At 43.2% G+C, this 24522-nt stretch overlaps 1 protein-coding gene across 3 annotated transcripts; it reads left to right on the forward strand.

The window, feature by feature from the left end:
* The first annotated feature begins 3669 nt into the window (after window positions 1-3669).
* Window positions 3670-23014, forward strand: LRRC72 (leucine rich repeat containing 72). Of its 3 annotated transcripts, none has more exons than XM_083468549.1 (9): window positions 3671-3843; window positions 5483-5556; window positions 8804-8873; window positions 11579-11660; window positions 13730-13843; window positions 18847-18936; window positions 20206-20289; window positions 21308-21335; window positions 22811-23014. In XM_083468549.1, the coding sequence occupies exons 1-9, from the start codon at window positions 3763-3765 to the stop codon at window positions 22974-22976; spliced, it is 789 nt and encodes a 262-aa protein (XP_083324675.1). In that variant the 5' UTR covers window positions 3671-3762; the 3' UTR covers window positions 22977-23014. The 3 variants fall into 3 exon arrangements, with proteins under 3 accessions (XP_083324676.1, XP_083324675.1, XP_083324674.1); XM_083468548.1 differs by having other exon boundaries at window positions 3674-3843; window positions 20131-20289; XM_083468550.1 differs by lacking the exon at window positions 20206-20289 and having other exon boundaries at window positions 3670-3843.
* Window positions 23015-24522: the final 1508 nt, after the last annotated feature.

Here is a 24522-nt window from a genome sequence, read left to right on the forward strand (position 1 = left end):
AGGATCTCAGAAGGTGAGCCAGGAACCAGAAGTTGTGGGTCAAGCAAGTACTCGGGCCCAGTGGCCTGAGAACAAAACAAGATATAGCTCTGAGAGACAAGCCAGAAATCAGGACTGATAAGCAAATCAGGACCAAAAGGCAAACCAATCATCAGGACTGGAGGATACAGGAACATCCCAGAGCTCAGGAAAACCTTGTTGCAAGGCTCAGTAGGAACAGAAAGCCCTGCTCTTACTCCTTCCTATCCAGAAGATTCCATGACTAGTCAGAGTGAGCAGAGTCAGTCTCAGGCCTGAGGGTACTTCACTGATGTTGCTTCAGGAGGTGACATGATGCCCTCCCTTGCCTGAGCTCCCTTCCTTCTGCATTTCCTCAAGACACATAGAGTTTTCTTAAGTAGCCATAGGGAAGGTTAGGGATGGGCTGCCTCAAAATTTCTCTCAGGCCATTGATGGCTCCTTCAGAAGTTGATAATATGTGCTCCCTGGTCCATCAATGAATCTGGAAACTACCATATTTTTCGCCCTATAGGACGCACCGTCCCATAAGACGCACCTAGTTTTTTTGGGGGGGAAATAAAGGGAAAAAATTATTTTCCCCCCAGGCGCGGGGCTGGGGCAGCCCGAGCTTCCCCCGACCCCAGCCCCCAAACAGGCAGCTCTCTGCAAGCCGTGGGAGCCCAGCAGTGGCTCCCGCTGCTTGAGGAGAGATCCGCGAAGCCTGGACGCGCTGAGATCAGCGCACGCAGGCTTCGGGATGCCGGCAACTCTCCCCAAGCAGCGGGAACGTTCCCGCTGCTTGTGGAGAGATCTGCGAAGCCTGGACGTGCTGAGATCAGCGCGCGCAGGCTTCGGGATGCCGGCAACTCTCCCCAAGCAGCGGGAACGTTCCCGCTGCTTGTGGAGAGATCCGCGAAGCCTGGACGTGCTGAGATCAGCGCGCGCAGGCTTCGGGATGCCGGCAACTCTCCCCAAGCAGCAGGAGCGTTCCCGCTGCTTGAGGAGAGGTCCGCGAAGCCTGGAGAGCGAGAGGGGTCGGTGCGCACCTACCGCTCTCGCTCTCCAGGCTTCAGCGAAAGCCTGCATTCGCCCCATAGGATGCACCCACATTTCCCCTTCATTTTTGGAGGGGGGAAAGTGCGTCTTATAGGGCGAAAAATACGGTAATTGTGCAAGTCTAGTTTCTGAATCAGTGGCATAGCGTGGTAAGCAGAGGGGCACACCCCCCCCTGAGTTGGCAGAGTAGCCAGGCCAAGAAGGCGTGTGACCACCGCCACCAGGAGCAGCAGTGGCAGCAGTCATGTGCCTCACGGACTCCGCATGCGACCCCCGGCACACGGCTCCACCTCAGCTTCCCAATCCACCAGGGTAGGGCAACACTTGCCCTGCTCCGGGCACTGGCAACCCATGCTATGCTTCTGTTCTGAATATTGTTTCATCTACAATTTCATATATGAATGTAATATGTGAATCTGAGCGAGTTAGCTACTATACAAAATAAAGTAGGCCCTATCCCTATAATGTGTACAAGTGGTGACAAAGAGCCAATACTCCAAACACTGAAGATGAAGAGCCAAAATTAGTTTTGATGAGCTATAAGGTGAGCTAGTCTTTAGTGTGACTACCTAAGCAGTGATCCATGCTGAAAATAGAAACACATTCACTACGCACCCAAGTTTCAGCAAGCATCTTAATGTCGTCAAAAAAGACTTCAAAGTCAAAGCCTGAGGCATCTGCTCCCAGAGGCCTAAAGCTGCATCTTCTCCATTTAGAAGTCTGCTGTTCAGTGATTAATCCTGCTGTTGGAAATGTTAGTGATGATGTAATTTTCCTATAAGAAATGAAAACTTTATTTCTATTCTTTTCTTTTATCATTTGATCTGTCCCCATAGAGTTCTAAAGTGAGAGTTTTGGCACATTTCAGTCTAAACATTTTTTTTTTCATGTGTGAGACCTATAATAAATACCCCGTTTTTATGTGTAGTTGTGCTTCAAAGTCACATATGTTCTTCCTTGGTATATGGGACGACCGTGTCACTCCAATTACCTAATATAGCTTTAGTAACTAAAAAAAAGGAAAAGAAACATGATACACTGATATACGTGCTATGGTTTATATACTTAAAAGAAAACTGCTGATAAAACAGGCACCATGGATACTAAATCCCCATGAAAACTAAATTTCTATGACACTATTTTTAGCTCCATCCATTTATCATTTATTTTACAGAGGTACAGACAAGGGCTGCATTCATACCATACATTTAAAGTACCATGATACCACTTTAGGCAACCATGGCTTCCCCCAAAGGATTCTGGGAGCTGTAGTTTGTTAAGGGTGCTGAGAGTTGTAAGGAGACCCCATTCCACTCCCAGAGCTATTACTCTCAGAGTGGTCTAATAAGCAATCCCTCTTCTTCACAGGGAATGCTGGGAATTGTAACTCTCTGAGGTGAGTAACAACTCTCAGCACCCTCAACAAACTACAGCTCCCAGAATTCTTTGGGGAAAGCCATAATTGTTTATAGTGGCATCATAGTGCTTTAAATATATGGTGTGAATGTGGTCAAGGAGATACAGGCACATAAGCAATTCATTCCATGCCACTTTCCTCAGATTTATTTGTCCCTTGGGATTCTCCCCAGGCCACATTTTTCATCAGCCCTTCCTCATACCCTGTTCGAGTGTTTTTGCCTGGCTGAAATGTGCCCTTGAACTCTGGTAATACTTCTGGCTTGCCTGGATGGAGAACTGAGGCAGTTGTGTAGAGATGCAATTGTTTTTCTTTGTAACTGTTCTTAGAACTGTTTGACTATTCTAGAGTGTTTTTCTTTGTTTTAGTTTTCGTTAATTGTGCATCTGTTTGCTGCCCTGGACTCCTCTGGTGGGGAAAGGCAAGATATAAATTCAGTGAATAATAAATCTGATGCAGAGGACACAACAAAACACATATGACCAAGAATATGACAACTAGAACTTGCTTTTCAACGGTTGGCTCAGCACCCTGAAGGAAAGACAGTCAGAGCTATTGATATACCAGCCACAAAACAACACCACCCTTCCCTCCCTCAGCTCATCACAAGCACTCCATGATTGCTGTTCCCTTTTCCCTGCCTCTCAGTGGCTGGCTTTGCTGTGATAGTTGGCTGGGAAGTGCAGTTCCAAAATGGTGGCTGTTTCAAGCTGCAACAAGAGCCTAGAGTGGGAGCAGGTGAGTGACTCCCAGCACTTGTCTGTCCCCGTGCAGAGAAGCTTTGTGTTCATATGGTGTGTGGAAAGGGATGCCACCAATAGACCACTTGAAAAGATAACCCCAGTTACAAATGCGCCCTTTTTCTAATTCCGCATGTATCTCCTTTCCTTCATCCACTACAGACCGCAATGTCCATGGGCAAGGCTTTGTGAGTTCACCATAAATGCCAGGCTGGTCCTCATCTCCACCAGTCTGGGGTAACCAGGTGGAGAGGCTGGCCCCCGAGTGAGCAACTATAAGGCCAGCTGGCAGGTGTGGTCGCAAGGTAGGAGAGCATATCCGCCTGCTGGCCTGATGCAAACATGCCAGAGGAAAGTGAAAGGAAAAGAGGCGGAAGCGAGTTTCAGGTGTGACAGTTTGAATGAGGCCAGTGTGGAAGGCTGCCGCCATGTCTTTAAGGAAGGTTGAGTTAGAATGTCAGTTAGAGGCAGCCAAGCTGGATTCTGCTTCTCCTCCTTTGTGAATGAAGCACCCAGGGGAAGGTTGGTTGGCTGGCAGAGGGGGAGACTATGCACCCTCCATCAAGCCGGAGAGAGAGGTCTTTGAGAAAGCCTGGGGAGCCACGGTGCATCAATGTAGAGGCTGCTGAGGTAGGCGGATGGATGGTCCAACTGAGGGTAAAGCAGCTTCTTCCTGCATTTTGAGCCAGTGTGGTGTATTGGTTAAGAGTGGTAGACTCGTAATCTGGTGAACCGGGTTTGCGTCTCCGCTCCTCCACATGCAGCTGCTGGGTGACCTTGGGCCAGTCACACTTCTTTGAAGTCTCTCAGTCCCACTCACCTCACAGAGTGTTTGTTGTGGGGGAGGAAGGGAAAGGAGAATGTTAGCCTCTTTGAGACTCCTTCGGGTAGTAGAACTCCTATTAGAATAAACAAGTTCTGTTATAAATACTGAAATACCAAAGAATATGGATAACAATGTGTAACAGAAAAAGAAGTAGAAAGTTGATTTAATAGTGTGTGAAAGAAAGTAATAGAAATAGAAAGAAATTGCAATTGAGTAGATTGGAAGTCTAACACAGGGTGGGGTGAGGGGTGAGGGACAGTGGTGGGAAAAGGAATTATGTGCAGGATTGTGTGTGGGTATGTATAAATATTTTTAAGGATTGTATGAAATGTATGTTTGTTTGTATATCCATAATATGTATGTATAAATGTATTAATGTTGAATTATTTCAATAAATCTTTTAAAATTAAAAAAGAGACTCCTTATGGTAGTGATAAAGCAGGATAGCAAATCCATCCTCCTCCTCCTCCTCCTCCTCCTCCTCCTCTTCTTCTTCTTCTTCTTCTTCTTCTTCTTCTTCTTCTTCTTCTTCTTCTTGAATTTCATGACATGGCAGGGGTGAGGAAGAGACCAGCAGTGCCTCCTGTGTTGTAGAAGCAGCATGGGGTGGGGGCTTCTGAAAAGGCTGCAATTGAGGCCTCTGAGGAGCGTGCCACAGCCATCGCTGCCCCTGTGGCAGCAGCAGGCAATGCCTTCCTTAGAGGCCAGATCTGCTGTCCCTGTGGATCCTGCCGCCCAAGGGAGCCACCGCACCTTGCCTCATGGGTGGGCCAGCACTGCAGATTACATCTGTGTCTTAAACGTCTGTGTTGCTTGGTTTTGTTTTGTTTTGATCTGTCGATGCAAGATTGCCTGCCAGCTGCAGTTCAGCACATCAAGAAATCCTAAAGCTGGTTTAAACAGTATCATGCTTGCATCAGTCTGGTCTGATAAGAAACTTTGGCAGAAAACGTCCAGCCAATTAAGAATGATATCATATGAACTGGCCCTAAACTCATGTTCAGCCATGAGTTTATTAACAAGGCTCCCCACCCCCATACTCTTAGAGCTATGCTTTGAATATATGATTTGTAGGAGTGAATCTTTTTTCCCCTTCCAAATTCCCATGACTCTAGACTGACTAATCACGAAAAACAAAGAATTAATAGCTGAGAGCTATATAGCAATCCTCATATCTATGTTTCTTCCTCTATCTTCCAGGAGCCAGTGTTGCCCCAAGGCATTCAGTGCTGTCTTCCCCACAAATATGTGGTAAGGCACGTACTGAAGCGAAATGAAGTAAGGAGGATAAAAATTGGAATGTAATAGCTGTAGGTATTTTTTCTTTCTTTTATTTAAGCATAGGCGAGAAAGAGATCCTGTGAATTCAATTTCTTTTTTTATATATAAGAATATATTTTGTTTAATTATGTGCATTGTTTCTGACACACAATTTGTTTCCAGGCTTTAGGAAAACAGTTGAAAATATGCGGCTATAAGAGAAATAATGAAGTTACCGATTTGTATCTTGGTGAAAAGTAAGTACCATATATTCTTCTTCTTTTTATTTGCTGATTTAAGGCACTGTTCTGTTAGGCTCAGCTGAAAAGAATCAATTTTTAGACTGATTAATCTTTAAGCAATAGAAAACAGAATTTCTTTTTGGTTCTGTGAAAATAAAATAGTTTGTTTCCAGGACCAGTAAGTTGCCATTTCATTCTTTAATCTTTATTTTGTGAGGCCAGCATATTCCCTAGCGCTCATCTTATAAAAGGTAAAGGACCCCTGACCATCTTAAAAAAGGTAAAGGTAAAGTCCAGTCGCGAACAACTCTGGGGTTGCAGCATTCATCTTGCTTTACTGGCCGAGGGAGCTGACATTTGTCCGCAGACAGTTTTTCCAGGTCATGTGGCCAGCATGACTAAGCCGCTTCTGGGAAAGCCAGAAAAGCACACGGAAACGCTGTTTACCTTCCTGCCGGAGTGGTACCTATTTATCTACTTGCACGTTGACGTGCTTTCAAACTGCTAGGTGGGCAGGAGCTGGGACCGAGCAACGGGACCTCACCCCCATTGTGGGGATTCAAACTGCCGACCTTCCGATTGGCAAGCCCAAGAGTTTCAGTGGTTTAGACCACAACGCCACCCACATCCCATAGGTCTCATCTTAGAAAAGGCTAAATATCAGAATTCCCTTAGTGATTACAAATTGTGCTAGCAGAATGGTTTGCACAAGAGAAGGCGCAGGAAGCTGGCATATTGCGCAGGCATTATTATCGTCCTTACCATAACACAGTAGGGGTTGCACTAGCAGTCAGAGAATGTTGAATCTAGGCCAGAGTTTGCACATCCAAACCAGCAAACTGATTTGTAGTTTCCCTCCAAATCATAATTGCTCACCATGATTTGCTTCTGCTTTGCAGTTTAGGCATATGCTAAGCAGGAAGCAGTTCATTGTATCTGCCCATACAAGGGGAAGAAAGGACCAAATAACCAGAGCATGGTTGTTTCCACACCTCCCAAACCATAGTTTGCAACATTACTTCTAAACTGGCTGACTTGTGTTGTGTTGATTGGAGCGGAGCTGCTATAAAAAGCTAATAAATATTTAAGTCTGTGCATTAAAATCCTCCAGTACTGTTAATGAAGCACAGGAAATTCTGCTTCTGAGAAAGCTGTCATCTTGAGGAAATTGATTAGTTTAGTTGTAAATTGGAAAAGAATGCTGGAGGCCCAAAGGGCATGCAAAGACTAGAAAGACCTGCATAAAGAGGCAGGTTAAAAAAATTATTGGAATTAAACTCTCCTTGGAAGAAATGTAATGCCTTTGGGTGCAATCCTCAGATGAGTTTCTCCAGATACGTTCTATTTATTTCAGTAGAATGTCTCTAGAGTTTAAGGGCTGCAGTCTAAAACTCTAGGGTTTAAGGGCTGCAGTCTGTTCATCAAAAGGGTAGGCCTGGAGATATGGGGCAGGGGGGGGGGTGAAGCCAATTAAAAATAAGTTTAAAGTTTTGGAGAGAGAAATAGGAGATAACTTGCATGTGGATAGAAGTCAATAAGGAAAAGTGATTGTTGTGTGTGCATTGTGCAGAGTTCCAGCATTTTATAAATAAAACTTCATGGGATTGAGAATTTTGCCCAGGTATGTCAAGTTTTGTGAAGAGTCCTTTAAGCCATGGCTACATTGCCAAGAATCTGTGCCGTAACAGAATGCAGTATGCAGAGTATCTGTTCCGGGTTTTCTTTTTCTCTAGAGAGATCAAACCAATCACACTAGACTTCCTTTGCCATTGTTAGACAGGCTCTTTAGGCTTGGCAGACGACCAAATAGAAGACAAGTGTTCATTCACCACATCATCTAGTTCCTGTTAGGTGGGAAGCAATACATCTCCAGCTATTTCCTCACCCCAAATGGTTCATAGCTTTCCCCCCATCTTTAATATACATTGATCATGACAAATGGAAAGAACGTTGAGAAATGGCTGCAATATATGGATATATTTTTCTTTTTAGATAACCACTTAGGGCCAAATGTGTCATGGAAGATCTGAGGTACATGGAAGATCTCAACTTCTTTTGTTTCTACCAACAGCAGTCATGGGTGGAGGAGGCTGGGCTTTTATGAGTACAGGAAGCTCCCCGCTTCAAAAGAGGCCCCTCTAACTTACTGTGATGGTAATTGTGATGCCAACATATAAGAGAAGGACCCTTGCTGCTCGTCTCACACCTGAAGAGTGCTAATGTTAATATATGAATGGACATTTTCCCCATGCACTCAGTTGCTTTGCAGTGTGATCACTCAGACCATTAAGTCTCTAATTAACTACGGTTTTTGTTTCATCCAAAACAAGCAAAACAACCCAGATTATCAGCTTCAGAAGAAGCCAGAATATGAAACCATGATATTATATCCTGGCTTGTTCCAAAGCTGCTAACCAAGCTGATACATGATCATCTGAAGTCAACCACTGATACTTGTGTTCCTCACCAAATACGAGGTAAAATTGTGGAGACTGAGAACTGTTGGTACTTAACAAAAGTCATTTATTTACTACTTTAGATGCTCAGCAACCACTGGGTGCAAATGAATTTCCATATACAGTGGTACCTCAAGTTACAAATGCCTCAGGTTTCAGACGCTTCAGGTTACAAATTCCGCTAACCTGGAAGAGTTACCTCGAGTTGAGAACTTTGCCCCAGAATGAGAACGGAAATCATGTGTTGGCGGTGCAGCGGCAGCAAGAGGCCCCATTAGCGAAAGCACGCCTCTAATTAAGAACAGTTTCAGGTTAAGAACAGACCTCCAGAACGAATTAAGTTCATAACTAGAGGTACCACTGTATTACTTCATAAGCAGTACTATACAGTGGTGCCTCGCAAGACAAAATTAATTCATTCCGCGAGTTTTGTCGTCTTGTGATTTTTTTCATCCTCGAAGTCAAGTCACAACTGTATGAACGGTGTTAAGAAAAAGGAAACAAACTTGCAAGACGTTTCCGTCTTGCGAAGCAAGCCCATAGGGAAAATCGTCTTGAGAAGCAGCTCAAAAAACCCTTTCGTCTAGCGAGTTTTTTGTCTTGCGAGGCATTCGTCTTGCGAGGTACCACTGTATATGCTTTTCTGACAAAAGAGGATTGCTTACTGCCAACAGTACGTAAGCACATTGAATCAAAAAGCAGCTGTTACTGATGGAATTACATAACTGCTTCAGTGCTTATTTCTGATGCATAATAGTATATTAAAATGGGTATTAACAACTGAAGTTATATAACTTTTGTTTCAGAGGATTAAAAGAAATCCCTGATTTATCACGGTTCCGGATATTAAGCCATTTGTGGCTAAATAATAATAAGGTAATAAATATAAAGTTTACATTATTTTTTACACTTTTGACTTTATTTTTGGCAGTAAAAAGTAATGGGGGATTTTGTAGCATTTTTTTTTAAAAAAAGCTTAGAATTTGTTGAATTTATAGACTGGGTCCCAAGCTAAAATGCAACCCCATTCATTTCAAGAAAAGAGATTTAAACATATACCTAACTGCCACAATGGAATCAAATTTTGGCTGTGTGTTTAGTACTAGTACAGTGGTACCTTGGTCCTCAAACTTAATCCGTTCCAGAAGTCCATTCCAAAACCAAAGTGTTCCAAAACCAAGGCATGCTTTCCCATAGAAAGTAATTCAAACTGGATGAATCCGTTTCAGACTTTTAAAAACAACCCCTAAAACAGCAATTTAACATGAATTTTACTATCTAACGAAACCACTGATCCATAAAATGAAAGCAATAAACAATGTACCGGTACTGAAGTCACACAATCAATCAATCAATCAGTCAGTCAGTCAGTCAGTAGCTGAACTGGGTTCCACACAGTCATAAAAACAAAACAAAAAAAGACGCAAAAACAAAAATGCAGAAGAAATAGCAAAAACAGACAGACCTCAGCATAACACTCAAAACGGAAGCGTGGCACTCAAATCGGAAGCATAACGCTAAAAACGGAGCATGTTTGGCTTCTGAAAAAAGTTCGCAAACCGGAACACTTACTTCTTGGTTTGCAGTGTTTGAATTCCAAGTTGTTTGAGTAGCAAGGCGTTTGAGAACCAAGGCACCACTGTACAAGTATCACCATATGGTTGGGAGAAAGGGCTCTAAGGGATGGAAAAGCTCCCATGTGAAATTGCTGGTCAGTGCAAACAATCCTGAACTCTGGGGACAAATGATCTGACATTTGTCAGATACTTTCAGCAGCTTCCTCTGCTTCTGTATTGCTGAGGCAGGGACAATTTGCCCTTGGGTATTTTCCCAGAGCCATTTGCTCCCAACCCCTGGTGAGCCACAAACACCATCCTTTGCAGTTCAGAGCTATTTGGTGCCCCCATTTGAGACTGAACATTGAGTGCATTTAGACAGCCTCTATAGTGAGGCAGGTGCACTCCTTGGACTCTCAGGACAGAATATATTCAAGTTTAAAAGCAGAAACATGAATGCATGTTATAACAATGAATCAAGAAGAATAAATAGGCAGACGGAAGGCTTTTTGAAAGTCACACAATAGCCACAGCTTCTGTCACTGGCTGCTCACATATGACTGTAAATACATACGGTACATACAATTCTAAGGCTAGGAAAAGATACTGTAAAATTCCATATAATTTGGGAGAACATACAGGTTTATTGCCTTGGGCTAAGAGTAATCGCATGCCATATAATGTCAACCATGTTGAAAGGCTGCTGTTATTACAATGTTTTGCATCTTTCAGTATGCTAGCAAGCAGACAGCTTCTTTGTACAGCTCAGGCCTTTACAATGTAGGGCCACCTCTATGCTTGCTTGCTTGCTTGTGCACCCCTTGGGTTGATTCCAAATACCTGTTGCTTGTTTCCCATACCTGTGGAAAGTTGAAAGGCTGAGAGTGTGGAAGTCTTGTGAGCTGTTGCTGGTGGAGGAATAGACATAACGTACCAGGGAGTGCGGAAGGGGAGGGGAAAGATAACCTAAACATGAAATATAGGATGCAGAAAGACTTGTGAGGTGGATAAAGAGCATAAGAGATGGATATTATATATATTTTTAAAGCAAAAGAGTGAGACTGTTGGATGGGAGAAAGGTAAGAACACCACATTTATTGGATACAGAAAATCTATGAGCGCTCTCACTCACACACACACAAACATTTTATTACATCTATCCACTTCCACAATGCAATTCAAGGTGGTTTACAGGCCACTGAGCATGGCTAAGTTCAGCAAGCTTGCTGCATCTTTCCCTTCAGCCCATGTGCTGGGACCAGCTTATCACTTCCACAGTTTGTGAGAACTGAGTCATTGTTAAAGGTGCCTCAGGTTTCTTTGGGAGGAATGGCATGATAGAAATTTAGTAAATAAAATATGCATTCTACCTGATCCTTGTTTAATGCTCTAACGCTCTGTATTTTCTGAGAATCTGTATTCTACTATTACTGTGTTTACATAACTGTTTTGATTTTTACATTGTATAAATTATACATTGTATAAATATTAGGTTATGTATTGACATTTGTATTCTGTGATGTAAACTACCCTGTAGTTTTTTTGATGAAGGTCAGAATATAAATTTAATTAACACTAATATTAATACTTATAATATGTAGCAGATTAAGTATTAGCAGACTATATATCCTTTGCTGAAGCTCTCCTTTCCCAGCTGTATGTGGTTTGTGGCACTTCAGGACAAAGGATGAAGAGGGTAAAATGGCTGAGGTTTCAGCACACTGGGTGGCATTCAGTGAAGTTTTACTAAGAGCAGACCTGCTGAAATTAATGGACCTAACTTAGTTACGTTCACTAATTTCAACAGTATGGCAATCATATGACATGCAAAAACATGTTATAGGTAGATGCTTAATATAGAGGAAAAGAACATTTCTATACTGTGCATTTTGGGGCCTGTTATGCTTTTAGTCTGTTATATGGGATATTTCACAGGCCTATTTAAACCCACAAAGATAGCATATAAGGTATAGTTCTTCACCAATAAAATCACATGAACCTATTTTTCTAATTCTCATAATTCAGATTCAGAATCTAACTATGTTGAAGCATAACTGCTGCTTGACAGAACTGTACCTCAACAATAATGAAATCCGAGATATATCAGGTATGGCGTCAACATAATCTCTTTTGAACCAGGAGTGATTCCTGTGAGCGTATATGTGTTAAATTTGGTTGAAATAGACTGCAAGAAGTCCTGGAAATAAGACAAGTGGTCTTCATGAAAACAGAAAAATGTCTCTAGAAAGAGGGCTTGGGGTCCCTTCCAACTCTATGATTCTATGAGTGTATGAAAGTTATGAAGCAAAATGTGCAAGTATCCTTCTAAGCAATTTCTGTGAAATGACCCAGCCTGGCTGCTCTTGACTGTCAGTCTTTTTAGCCAATCAAGCAATCAATGAAATCAAAGCTGTGATTGATAAGCGAGTTATTTCCCCTTAAGTGCACTTTCCCTGCTTCTCTCTTATTTTCTAGTTTTTGGAATTCAGAAAACCTAAATAATTCCCAGCCAGTTGCCAACCTCCCCTTCTTGGATAAGGTTCTTGGGTGAGTGGCTGTGGAACAGATCCAGGTGCTCTTGGAGGAAACTGATTTTCCAGATCAATTTCAATCAGGGTTTAGCTGTGGTTTTGGCACAGAAACCGCTTTGGTCAGCCTGTATGATGACCTTTGTCAAGAGAGAGAGGAAATGTGTCCCTGTTTAATTCTCCTTGACCTCTCAGCAGCTTTTGATACCATTGACCATGGTGTCCTTCTGGAGCAGTTGCCTGAGTTGGAGGTGGGTGGCAACACTTTGCAAAGGTTGCTTCCAGAGGGTGATGCTTGGGGAATGTTCTTTGGCCCCGTGGAGCCTTCAGTGTGGGGTTTCTCAGGGCTCAATTTTATCCCTCATGCTGCTTAATCACTGAGTGAGGTCATCCAGAGTTTTGGAGCATGTTGTTGGCAATATGCTGATGACACACAGCTCTACTTCTCCTTTACATCTGCAGGTGAGACAGTGGATGTGCTAAACGGTTGTCTTGCCTCAGTGAAGAATTAGATGATAGTCAATAAACTGAAGCTCAGTTCAGATAAATTGAGGTCCTATTAGTTGGTGGCTCCCTAGCTCTGATGGCTGGGAGGTTGATGGGGTTACACTCCCACTGAAGGAGCGTGTACAGAGCCCGGGCATTTTTCTGGTGTGGAGTGCCTTCCATCAGATTCAATTGGTGAGCCGGCTGCGCCTTTATCTGGACAGTGATAGCCGAACTTCTGTTGTTTATGCTCTGACAGCCTCTAGGTTAGATTACCGCAATGTGTTATATGTGGGACTGTCTCTGAAGATGGTTCAGAAACTTCAGCTAGGGCAGAATCCAGTGACCAGGTTTCTCACTGGGACAAGATGGTTTGAAAACATAACACCAATTCTGGCTTGACTGCACTGGCTGCCAATTAGCTTCCAGGCTCAATTAAAATTGTTGGTTTTGACCTATAAAGTTTTAAAAGAGCTCAGGACTGCAATACCTCAAGGATTGCCTGTCCCCATATGAATTTACTCCGTATGAATTCACCCCATCTTCATGTGCCGCCTCCATGACAGGTCCAGACAGGGAACATGAGAACGGGCCTTTTCTGTGGTGGCTCCCTGTTTGTGGCGTGCTCTGCAGAGGGAGGTTTGCCTTAGATATCTTTAGGCTCCCTTCAAAAACTTTACTTTCTAACCAGGCTTTCAGCCTTTTAACTACAGTGGTGCCCCGCAAGACGAATGCCTCGCAAGACGAAAAACTCGCTAGACGAAAGGGTTTTTCGGTTTTGCGTTGCTTCGCTAGACGAATTTCCCTATGGGCTTGCTTCGCAAGACGAGAACGTCTTGCGCTTTTTCTTTAAAGCCGCTTGAAGAGGCGCATTTGCGACGGACCGTGCTTCGCAAGACGAAAAACATCGCAAGACGAAAAGACTTGCGGAACGAATTATTTTCGTCTTGCGAGGCACCACTGTACCTGTGACCTTTTAGAAGTGGGTTGGATGTTTTTTAATGTTTAATGTATTTTGATTCAAATGTATCCATATGGGGTTGTGGGTTTTTTGTTCATTTGGTTTTTGGTTGTAAGTCACTGGGTAAGATAAGGAGATGTAACAAACTGAAGAAACAAAATAAGTAAGGCATTATTTTATTAATTGTTGTTGTCATTTTAGGTGCTCTGAAACATATTCATGTGTTGCGAATCCTGATGCTTCACAACAATCACCTGAAAACCCTGGAGAAAACTGTGAAAGAGCTTCAAGGAATGCAACATCTGCAGACCTTAAGTAATCATCCACCTTTCTCTCTCTCTCTCTCTCTCTTTTTTCTTCCCATGCAGCACAGCATTGATAGGACCCACACATATATTTAGTAGAAAACAGATCGTTTTGAGGAGAAGGATTGAATAAGATATATTAGCCTTTTTTTTGGAAATGCTTTTTGCTGAGCAAATAAGATTCTCTAATTGAACATACCAGTATCAGTTTTAACTAGTGTCTGCATTTGTTTTATTTTACGTTACTGACAGAGCAAGGGGTAGATGAAAATGCTTGAGACTCTGAAATTTCATATTAAGATAAACAAGACGGTGCTGGCGCCACTAAGCGTTGCTGCATTCAAATCGCCTTCAGGGAAGTAGGATTATAAACTGTTAACCTGTTGAAAGTGAAAGTGTAAGCAATCTTTCTCAGGTTTTTTTCCCTCCCTAAAGGAATGTGCTCATAGATCATACCAGGGCTTTCAGAACTTTTAAGAAGCAGGAACTAATTTAATGCCTCGGTAAAGTAATTAATAGAGGTATTTAATATTGTTATAGGCCACCCCAAGTCTGCCGAGTGGTAGCAAGGGATTCCAGGGGTCTTGGCACTTAACCAGGGTTTGTGTTTCCTTGGGGGAAATGATGCTGTAGTATCTTAGACATACAGTTTATTGACACATGTTTACACCTGAGTTTTATGGAGGGAGAGCTCACAGCAATTATATCCCAAGGGTGGGGGTGCTGCCCTTCAGTCCCACATGGCGTTCTGTCCATGTCCTTCTCCTTCTTCCCAGAAACCCCTGCTCCAAAAACCTGTTGCAAAAGGACAGCCTCTCTTCCTGTGATGACATCGCGACCCACAGTTACCCTGGCAACCTCCCCCTCTCATCTCTGCTTTTGTCTTCTGCTAACTAACACACATCTGGGGGGGCAGCATCTGCACGGTCAATTGTTCTTTAATGGCCCAGTCACATTTCTCCTTGTGTTCTTAATGGCAACAATATCAACTTTTGGGGGGAGGGGGGCCTCAAATATTTTATTGGGGGTGTGTGGCAAAGGAACCTTGGCCCTTCAGTGTTGGCTCCTTTGCCGAAGACCTTTCCATTCCAGCTTTCCGTTCTCACAGTGGCCAGCTTGATGCCTTTGAGAGGCTCACTAGCAGGAGAGGAGCACAACAGCGCCCCCTTCTCATTGACCTTGGCAAATGGCATTCAGAGGCCTGTGATACTTTTTAAAGCAGGGGGTCAGCAAACTTTTTCAGCAGGGGGCCTGTCCACTGTCCCTCAGACCTTGTGGGGGGCCGGACTATATTTTGGAAGAAAAGAAATGAATGAATTCCTTTGCCCCACAAATAACCCAGAGATGCATTTTTAAGAAAAGCACACATTCTGCTCATGTAGAAACACCAGGCAGGCCCCACAAATAACCCAGAGATGCATTTTAAATAAAAGGACGCATTCTACTCATGTAAAAACACGCTGATTCCCAGACCATCCATGGGCCGGATTTGGAAGACGATTGGGCTGGATCTGGCCCCTGGGCCTTACTTTGCCTACCCATGTTTTAAAGGCATCCAAGATGGCAGCCAGCGCGCTGGTAAAAAATTCATGGTTCAACAATATGCTGAGTGAAGTACCGTATTTTTCGCCCCATAGGACGCACCGCCCCATAAGACGCACCTGGTTTTTTTTGGGGGGGGGAATAAAGAAAAAAATTATTTTCCCTCCCCCCAGGCGTGGGGCTGGCGCGGGGGAAGCCCGAGCTTCCCCCAACCCCAGCCCCCAGAACAGGCTGCTGCCTGCAAGCCTCGCGCGCCTAGCAGGACCTTCCGCCAGGCGCGGGAGGCTTGCGGACACCTTCCCAAAGCACCGGGCGTCCTCCATAGGGCTCCCCGTGCTTCGGGATGCAGGCTGCCGCCCCAAGCCTCGCGTGCCCAGCAGGACCTTCCGGCAGGCGCGGGAGGCTTGCAGACACCTTCCCGAAGCACGGGGCGTCCTCCATAGGGCTCCCCGTGCTTCGGGATGCAGGCTGCCGCCCCAAGCCTCGCGTGCCCAGCAGGACCTTCCGCCAGGTGCGGGAGGCTTGCAGACACCTTCCCGAAGCATGGGGCGTCCTCCGGAGGGCGCCCCGTGCTCCGGGCTGCAGGCTGCTGCCCGCAAGCCTTGCGAGCCCGCGGGAACTCCCCCGGGCTTGCAAGGCTTGCGGATAGCTTCCTGAAGCCTGGAGAGCGAGAGGGGTCGGTGCGCACCGATGCCTCTCGCTCTCCAGGCTTCAGCGAAAGCCTGCATTCGCCCCATAGGACGCACACACATTTCCCCTTCATTTTTGGAGGGGGAAAAGTGCGTCCTATAGGGCAAAAAATATGGTATTTCCTCTTGTCTGGTATTATGAGAGGGGGGAAGGTTGTATAATTTCTCCAAATTATGCACACCTCTACCATGTCCCTTTCTTGCTTGCTTTTTTACTGAATGAAAAAGCCTCCAATGTTGTAAACCTTCCTCAAAGAGGACTTGCCCCATTGATCATTTTGACTGTCCCCCTTTTCCAGCTCTATAACCTCCTTTTTCGAGGTGTGGCAACCAACACTTTAGACAGCATTTCGACTGCAGTTACTCCATAGATTTGTATAAAGGCCTTCTGATATTCTTGTATACGGAAGTTTTAGGCTCTGTACACTATTCAAAGTGATGAGATTATTTCTACAGAGATGATTAAATCTCTACTTCATAGCCATAAAAGTAGTGTTCTTTCTACTACTGCCATCTAGTGGTTCTTTGCATGCAATCGATTACCATGATTTATTTTTGAGCGAGGAAAGAAGTCACAAAAATAGATGAACGAGATTTTTCAGGATATGGCCAGAAAAAAAGATAGATTACGTTTTTTATCCAGATATTGTCATTATTAAAAGAAATCACTGATATATTGAAAGTGTCTTCCCAAAGCACAAGTCACTAATGTGCCTCACTACTGAGTTGCTTCTCTGGCAGTGTTTTAAAGCTTTCACCCCTCTGCCATGAGACTAATGGAGTAGCGTAATGAGGTGGTTCACAATTAATATTAAAACATGGTTTAGCACTATGTGTGTGAGTAGAAACAAGCTTCAGCAAAATCTTGTGCTTTCACCCTTCCTCCTTCCCTCTCGTCCTCCCCATGTGGCCAGGAGAAGGACTTTGCTATCATTTACTTTGTGGGTGATTTGTCTGCGTAATTAAATAATCTTCAACCTGTTTTGAACGGGGTTGCACTTCTTCTAAGGAAGAAAGTTTGCAGTTTGAGGATGCTCCATGATCCAACACAGGTTAGCCTCATAGGGAGAGGGAGTGTTATTTCTGTTTCATTGGATATACCAATTACGACCCTATCTGGGTAGAGATAAGCTTGCAGCAGTTATCTAAGCTTCGATAATCTCCTGCTTAGATAACTGTACTGTGTTATATGTGATGCTGCCTTTGAAAATAGCCTGGAAAGTCCAGCTGGCCCAAAATAGATCTGTGAGATTATGAATGAGTACAGGTATATATATAAATATACACCTGTATATATTTTTTAAAAGGTGATAGAACGGATTGTCGAAACTACCAAGGCATCTCTTTATTAGCTGCGGACGGCAAAACTCTTGCAAGCATCTTAGCAAACTATCTCCTAACAATAACAGAGGCTACCCTTTCTGAATCCGAAAATGGTTTTCGACCTTCTAGGGGGACAGTGGACATGATTTTCACTGCTCGACAGCTTCAAGAAAATTGCAGAGAGCAAAACCAAACCCTGTATATGGCCTTTATTGACCTAACTAAGGCCTTCAACAATGTAAATCATAATGCCCCATGGACTGCCCTTTTGAAAATCGGCTGCCCAGATAAATTTATGAACATCCTTTGTCTCCTCCATGAAAACATGACAGCAACAATTGCAGATCACAGTGGCTCTCAAAGTGCACCATTCAGTGTGGGATCAGGTGTTGTGTTATCTACCCAACTCTATTTATTAGTTTCATCGCAATGATCCTACACTTTGTCGAAGGGAAACTCCCCACTGGAGTAGAAATCATATACTGAACAGATGGAAAGCTCTTTAATCTGAGTAGGCTGAAAGCAAAGACCATTGTGTGCTTAGAGAGAGATGGCGGCCATTTCATGTGCTCTACCAGGGAAATGTCACGGCCTGCAGTATTCTGCCGGTATTACACACTTATCAGCATTTCTTTTATACTGTGCAATGCAGCAATAGAGAATCACATAAGATAGTTATGTAATGAGTTTAGGGTATGGAGGAGACTGCAGATGACTTAAAGGTAAAGGGACCCCTGACCATTAGGTCCAGTCGTGGACAACTCTGGGGTTGTGACACTCATCTCGCCGAGGGAGCTGGCGTACAGCTTCTGGGTCATGTGGCCAGCATGACTAAGCCGCTTCCGGCAAACCAGAGCAGTGCATGGAAACACCATTTACCTTTCCGCTGGAGTGGTACCTATTTATCTACTTGCACTTTGATGTGCTTTCATACTGCTAGGTTGGCAGGAGCAGGGACCAAGCAAAGGGAGCTCACTCCATTGTGGGGATTCGAACCACTGACCTTCTGATCGATTTAACCCACAGTGCCACCCGCGTCCCACGCAGATGACTTACCTGCATTGAATTCTGAAGCATTTCAGCCACAAGACCAATGATTTTGACTAAATCCCAGACACCTAATTCCTGCTAGTCACTTTTTCTAATGGAATGATAGCCAGCAATCTGCATAATAAGATGTGATTTGCCCCTTTGGCCAGGATCAGAGTATCAGAATCTTTCTGGTTAATCATAAAGAACAAACAAGAACTTCTAAGACTCATAACAAGTGGCAAAAAGGCATTTGTTACAGATCTTTTTTCATGTACCTTACAATGGGCCACAACGTTCAGGAAGGAGGTGCTTTGTGAATACAAACTGGTTGATTATGTCTGTATAGTATCTACTGAAATATGGAGGAGGTTGCCAAGTCTTTGCTCAGTCATTTTGACCATTGTTCTCTTTGTTTCAACTCCTGCAGACCTGTTTAATAACCCCATGTCTCATGATCGCAGATACCATCTGTACGTAATATACCACATTCCTTCACTAACATTGTTTGACAGAAAAGGTAGAAACTGTTTCTCCCCCACTTTCTTTTCTTAATAGACGTGAAGGATAATCGCTTAATGCTTTTATATCTGAACAAGAAGCAATATATTTGTGGGTGCCCTTACTCAGCAGCCATCAATTTTGTAAGATATACTTTTTAGTATTGGGTGGATACATTGCAAGACATCATTCATCTTTAATAGAATTATCTGGCCCTACTTTTAAGAAACCTTCATGGAAATGAACGTGCAATTGTGAAATTGTAACAGCTTATTTATTTCAGTTCCCAGGGGAGTTGCCTTTGTTCGTGTATTACCACACAAGCAACATTTTATTGCTCCTTAAAGACACATAGATTTATCATGATTATTATTTGCTCTCCCATCAGATGTCAAGGAGATGTGTAACTATACAAACTTTAGAAGACATCTGAAGATAGCCCTGTATTGGGAAGATTTTTAATGTTTAATGTTTTATTTTGTTTTTATATATTTGGAAGCCACCAAGAGTGGCAGGGCAACCCAGTCAGATGAGTAGGGTACAATTATTATTATTATTATTGCATGTATCTGTTGCATGAAAGATTTATTATCCTCTGCTGATGGATGCAGTTGTGTGTGAACATAAAACAGTGAGGTCAGAAGGCAGCGAAATGCAAAAAGTACAGACCAAGCATCACAGAAGTACTTAAATGTTTGTAAAGTAGGCATAGCGGCCATTCACAAAGCAGTGCTGAAAACACAAGCAGCCGGCATTGCTAAATTAATCTGCAAAGTTAATTCATTAATTTCATGGAACAAGCCCTATGTAATGCTTACTAAAACTGGCCTATTCAAGGTGGACTATTTAACTATTTAACACCTTTCACACACTAGCAATAGGAAGTCCTCTCAATTCCCATAACCAAATCAATTGTAAGCGACATAGGGCAGTTTCAAAAGCAGTTTGGAATATATCAGGGGAGACTGTAGCTTGGGGGGGGATGTCAAAAAGCTCCACAGGGAGCAGAGGTAACACATGGGTGCACCTAAAAGAGCTCTCTTGACTGAACAGAAGCCTGCCTCTCTAGAAACATTAAGCTACTACTGTCTGTAAATCACACAAGTCGCAACACCCCTTAGTGCTAGGCTGTCACCCACCTAAAGAATAAAGAAATATAGTATGTCAGCAGCTGGTTGAGCTCCAGATAATGCCATCTATTCCTATGTTACAGAAGTAACTTCAAAAGAAAGAGTATCAGCTGTTCATATATATGACCATGAACGGTCCCTCGTGCTTCATTCTATAGGATTTGGGAAGAAAATCGATGAACCGTTTTTGCCCAAGCAATCATTTTGCCTAACACCAACCAAAGTGATAAGATTGCCTCCAGGTATTTAACAGTGATTCAGAAAATAATAATAATAATTATAATAATAATAATGCAGATGAACAACTATTGCCTCCTTACATTAAATGACTTTCATAATTATATAATTGCCTTGCTTTTTAGCAGTCTACTTGGGATTCTTTGAGGGCTTGCTGTGATTTACACTCATTGTCATTCTAGGCTTCTCAGTAAAAGCTGCTATCTTTTAGAAGAAGAAAATCATCGTTAAATTACTCAGGGCATTTACTGTATAATTCAGCTATTCTTCCCTTTCCCAGATATCTAATATTGGTCTTTAAGATTTTAAAGCTTGAAAATAAGAAGGGCTTGGCATGTGCTGCATACATATAGCTGCTTTCCTTCTCATTTATAGCTTTTTCACCTGGTGGGTCAGATACTCCCCCCACCCCACCCCTTTGGCAGTCAATGTTTGGCACATTAAGAGCAAATGAGCAAGCAGAATTGAACTCTACATATATCAGCTGGAGGGCAGGTTCAATCCTGCTTCCTGCAGGGATTAGGTGGGTGAGCAACCTCTCCTGCACATTCCAAACCAAGCAGAACTGAACTCCCCAAGCCCCAGCTTGATGGACATGTGTTGTCAGGTGTCAAGCAGGCAGGCCCACAAGTCATAGATTTCCAGTTTTATGGCAAGTCTTTTCAGTTGTATTCCAATGACTACTGCCACAGCCATTGAAGATTCCTAATCGGTGCACAAAAATCTTTAGAAACCTCTACCTGCTGCTGCCTTTTTCTTAGTTATGTGTAGTTGAAGCAAGTGACAAATGGGAAGCAAATGATTTTGTCCACAGGGAGAAATCAATCACAAGTTAACTGTATATAAGGCTAAGCAAGTAACTAGAAAGAACTATCTCACTCAGTGAACCATTTAGGCCAAATTGCTAACTTACAAAACTTGCCATTTGAATCTAATGGAATTTAGAATTGACTGAAGCTGTTCAGTATTCTGCATGTCAAGGGCTATGCAGACTTGACTAACTTTTTCCAATCTTTGTTTTAGGTTGCGATTTTGGAAATCACCTGGTTAAGTAAGCAGAATCTGCCTTTCCTTTATTTCTAATCCATTAATATTTAAGATACGAAGCTCCCAGTCTAACAACAACTTAAAAACAAAAGATTTATTTTGCCCTAATACATCATGCCCACTTCATCAGATGCTTGAAGTGTTATCCCCGGCTGGCAGATACAGGTTAGCCAGCCACTCCATTCACATTGCCCCCATGTGTGTAGTAACCCCCTACTGTGCATGGAGGTGAACATAATCTGCTAATGAAAAAGGGATTTGTGGTCAGTACTAAAAACACCCCTTTCCCAACAGGACTTGTAGAATAAGCACATCTCAAATGCATATTTTTTTTTAACATTATCTGGTCAATATGCAACACTCTCCAAGAAAATGCTGTTTTATTTCTGTCTCTAGATCAGAAGCGGACAAATGGTTGCTTTCTAATTTTATGCAAATTGTGAAATCCCCTCTTGCTGATCAGCAGGGGAAAGGGGGCATTGCTGTAGTCTCATCTCCCTCCCCTCCCCACTTGTCATGGGCTAAGCAGAGGTTGGGAGGCTGTAGATACATGTTTGCTCCTCATTCACTATGGGGCTCCACACAAGATTCCTTCCATCCATAAACGTTTCTGTGTGTGTGAAGAGGTAGGTGTGGGTGGTTATCTCCCCCACCCCTGTAAAACCCCACATCCATTCATTTTGAGAGTACATGCCCTTGAGGAATGGATTCTCATGTACCTCAGCCCCACCTGTAAGCCATTCCTCCACCCACACAGATGAGCAGTAAGGAAACAGCGGAGTTGTGCGGAAAGTGTGGGGCACAGAAGCAGAGTCTTGTTGCTCAGCTGTGAAGTGGGGGTGGACTGCAGATAAATATTGGTAGTGAAATCACCCCCATTCTGTTTCCCCTGACTTTGCTTTACTTCTTGACTAAGAGGTACAAAATGTTTGCACCGTATTTTTCGCTCCATAAGACACACTTTTTCCCTCCTAAAAAGTAAGGGGAAATGTGTCTGCGTGTTATGGAGCGAATACAGGCGGGAGGCTCTGCTCAGCGCTCCCTTTAAAGAGCTGCGTGGAGAGTGTGTGTGGCTCTTGGGGGCTTTTCCCTGAGGAGGGAGAAGGGCAGCCCGTCAGTCCCTTCTCCCTCCTTGGGGAAAAGCCTGCAAGTGCCACACAGACACGCTCCACGTGGCTCATGAAAGGGAGCACTGAGCAGAGCCTGGGATGCATACAAGCTCTTCTCAGCATTCCCTTTAAAGAATTTTTTTTCCCCTCTTGCATACCCCCTCTAAAAACTAGGTCAGGTGCATCTTATGGAGTGAAAAATACGGTAAACCATAAAAAATATTTACTATGCATTGGGTGCCATATTAGTATCAAATCCATTCACGTTTAAACTTTAGTTTTCTCATTGCAAAAGGAAAAAAAAAATTCTAGTCATTTACTTTCTCTCCTCCCCCCCCCCCCCGCCGCTTTTTGTTTGGTTCTTTGGAAGGATTCCGTATGAAAACCCAGAACATGCTGTACTTGTGAGGGCCATGAGGCGATCTGTCATGGAGTTTGCCACTGTTGACTGGGAGAAGATGCCCACCTGCGAAGAGAAACGCCTTGGCAGCAATCCAGAAAAAAGGCCAGAGAGACTGACAATTAAGTTTCGATAAATGTGGCTTTTCTCCGACATTCGTCTCTTAAAAAACAACCACCCCCCCCACACACACATTTCTTTTGCTGCTCTTGGTATTGTTGTGTTTTAAACATCAATTAAAATCATTTCAAGCAGGGGGAAAAATCCAGTTACGTTACCATTTTAGCACTTAATGCATACTATGAAGGGGTGATATTTAAAGCTATAAAAATCATCTGTTAGTTAAACAAGCCTATGGTTTGAAGTTGGGTTATTGAGTAGTTGACCATGGTTTGCTGTAAGCCAGATTCCTGATCTGCATATAGGTTTAGGTTGAGATGCTTTCAAATGAAAAATAAACTTGGCAGCATGCACCCTTTTTTTTAATGCCTACTTGCCAAGTTTGGAGAGGCTTTAATTTCCTAAGTTCACAATCTCTGGGGGTTGAAAAGCTTGGAAACAGAGTAGCTGTTTAGGGAGCTTGATTATGACTCTGGGGGCAGTAAGTGAGCTGACCACTGTTGGTGATTAACATCTGCATATAGGAGAATAAAAGCCTTTCTGCCATTTTTACCAAGCATATAGTTAACAGACCAGAAGAGATATCTCTTAATGCCTTTTGGGGGAGACTTTATTCATCCTTTCCCTGTAAGTTCAGAGGATAATATGGCACAGCTTTATCTCCAAATACTATCATGAGCCCAAAGGCATGCTGCTCTGCATTTGGGCTGACAGATTGAATGCTCCTTCCTCCAAGAAGAAAGTGGCATGTAATGGATGGGTGGGTGGAGACGAAGATAGAACTTGCTAGTTTTCTAGCTAGAGGGGAGTATGGAAGAGAATTCAGCCATATGCACTTCCATTTGCAGGTTCAAATGTTGCAGTTCATCTGTAGGTTTGCCAATTAGTTGAGCCCTAGTCTTAAGATCAGAGCCATTGAATACGCCAACTTTACTGACAGTTATGAATATACAAATTCTATACATTGCCTAAGATTTCCTTGACATCCATCAGATGTAAAGGGCACAATCAAGTATCTGACTTTTAGAAGATCAGATATACAGCAGCTCTGTATAGGGTTTTTTTTAAATGTTTGATGTTTTACTGTGGTTTTATATTTGGTTGGAAGCCGCCTAGAGTGGCTGGGGCAACCCAGTTAGATGGGTGGGGTATAAATAATACATTCTTATTCTTATTCTAAAGTCTAATCCTTTACACAACTCATTCTGTGTAATTTTATCCTGCTTCTCTAGTAGGAAATAGACACTTGGCTGCAACACCTCAGTATGTGATTCAGTGTTTCCGCTACTCTCCCCTAAAGCTTGCAAGTATTTGGAATAACTGGACCCAGGTCAACAACCCTTCCTCCTTACATTTGCACATACTCCCAATCTAACTGGAGCGGACCTTTCATGCTCTAACTATTAGTACTTAAAGATTAGTGATGCTAAGTACAAACAAAATCATGATGTATCTTATAAATGTGTAGCAAAATGCCACCGCGAGCCTATTTTCCTGGGGAACACTAATCTTTTTATGCTATGATGTGTTTTTAATCATTGAGCCACTTAAGTGGAAAGAGA

This window comes from Podarcis liolepis, assembly GCF_965112155.1.
Source record: "Podarcis liolepis genome assembly, chromosome: 12".
Taxonomy (NCBI): Eukaryota; Metazoa; Chordata; class Lepidosauria; order Squamata; family Lacertidae; genus Podarcis; species Podarcis liolepis.

What these genes read in the sequence shown, in the direction of transcription:
- LRRC72 (XM_083468548.1), top strand. Translation starts at nt 3,763, where the DNA reads ATGCACCCTCCATCAAGCCGGAGAGAGAGGTCTTTGAGAAAGCCTGGG. An exon ending in AACATTGTTTGACAGAAAAG is followed by an intron (nt 18,937 to 20,130) that starts GTAGAAACTGTT and finishes CCTATGTTACAG; the next exon opens with AAGTAACTTCAAAAGAAAGA. An exon ending in TTTGGAAATCACCTGGTTAA is followed by an intron (nt 21,336 to 22,810) that starts GTAAGCAGAATC and finishes GTTCTTTGGAAG; the next exon opens with GATTCCGTATGAAAACCCAG.